Below are 1,475 nucleotides of genomic sequence, written 5' to 3' on the forward strand. Positions count from 1 at the left end.
GGGGTTTAAGTGGAGAGAAAATGTTTTGAGAATGATGTACAAATGCGCTTTACACAATTGATGTGTGTATGGATTGCGATAACAGTTGTTTGAGCCCCTAATAAAATGTTTAAAAAAAAAATATGTCTCAGTTTGAAAATCTTTAATGGCCAGATCCTATAGTTGAGCATTTGGGAAACTTTTGAAGCTCATCTTCAGTAATCATTTACACATTATTATTATTTTTAAGTGTTCCTGCCAAGTTACATTGATTTGTTAACCTTAGACTTCTTATGCATAGCTATTTCTCTGCCTCTGTGCTATACGCTCCATATATTAGTTCTTCAAATTTTAAAAAATTTAAATTACTTTAAAGTAGGGTTTATGTTTGAGTCCATTTTAATTTAAACTTCGATAGTACTCAGGACAATGCCTTGCACATAAGAGGATATAGTTAAATATCTCCTTAATAGATAATGGATTCAATTATATTCTAGATAGTGTATATGTGGCATAGTGTAATTCAGTGATGTTATTCAAATATTATAAAACATGAGTAACACAATTTATAATATTTCTCTTTCTCAGGAAACTTATTTGAGAAACCAGAAGAAGATGCTTTTAGATTTTCTTTATCATTAGATTCTTCAACTCATGCATTTGGGGCTGGAAAAGATGATTTTAGCTTTCCATTTTCTTTTGGACAAGATCAAAATGTCACACATTCTTCCTCTTTAAAAAATGTTTCATCTTCCTCACAAAATACAACCCAATTTCCCTTTTTTTGAACCAATTACTAATTTCTTCAGTTATTTTACTGTTCTTCAATTACTTAGATCATAAATTTATATTATTATTTAAAAGCATGAAGGCAATCTACTTTATTGTTGATTAAATCAATAATAGGTTACAATAGTTGCCTGATTATATGAAATTTATAGAAATTAACAATGTTATCTAATTGTTAAAATGACCTTAACTAAATCTTATTTTATTTTGCAGCCCATATTCAGGGCAGAAGTTTTATTAACCTTGATACAATTTAATGCTTTTTTCATTTATCTTTATCATAAGATCATTATTATATTATACTAAGACTGGTTCTCCCTAGGAGAATTCCTAGTTTCTCTCTATTTCATTCTGGTAGTACTTCGGGTGCTTTGTTAAGAACTAGAACTACTTCAGACCATTAGGAGACCTTTTAATGCTAACTTTACAGAATTAGTACTGAGGTGGACTTTAGATACTAACAGTTTTCTTTAAAACCATTAGATTTCATTTATGCTTCACTATTATAGTATACAGAGTGATCTTCTAGTAATAATCTCAAAGATTTACATTCTTGATAGTGAACAAAGTCTTTGTTATTCAAACAATAAATGGTAAAATCAGGAGCAGTAAGTTGTTCTAGTGTATTTAATGAAAGGAAATTCAAAGTGAAGAGCTAGAATAATTTCTGAATTTTTGATTATTGTATCAGTATTGATACTATTTAA

General features: G+C 28.7%; 1 protein-coding gene across 1 annotated transcript in view; it reads left to right on the plus strand.

Moving 5' to 3' along the window:
• Nucleotides 1–767, plus strand: part of CUNH14orf39 (chromosome unknown C14orf39 homolog) — a 56,581-nt gene extending 55,814 nt beyond the window's left edge. The window contains exon 17 of the mRNA XM_004698628.1: nt 568–767. Coding sequence (XP_004698685.1) covers nt 568–767 — 200 coding nt within the window. The remainder of the gene's footprint in view (nt 1–567) is intronic.
• The last annotated feature ends 708 nt before the right edge of the window (nt 768–1,475 follow it).

This window comes from Echinops telfairi, unplaced genomic scaffold, assembly GCF_000313985.2.
Source record: "Echinops telfairi isolate 266 unplaced genomic scaffold, ASM31398v2 ScPeMD7_18;HRSCAF=68, whole genome shotgun sequence".
NCBI classification, from domain to species: domain Eukaryota; kingdom Metazoa; phylum Chordata; class Mammalia; order Afrosoricida; family Tenrecidae; genus Echinops; species Echinops telfairi.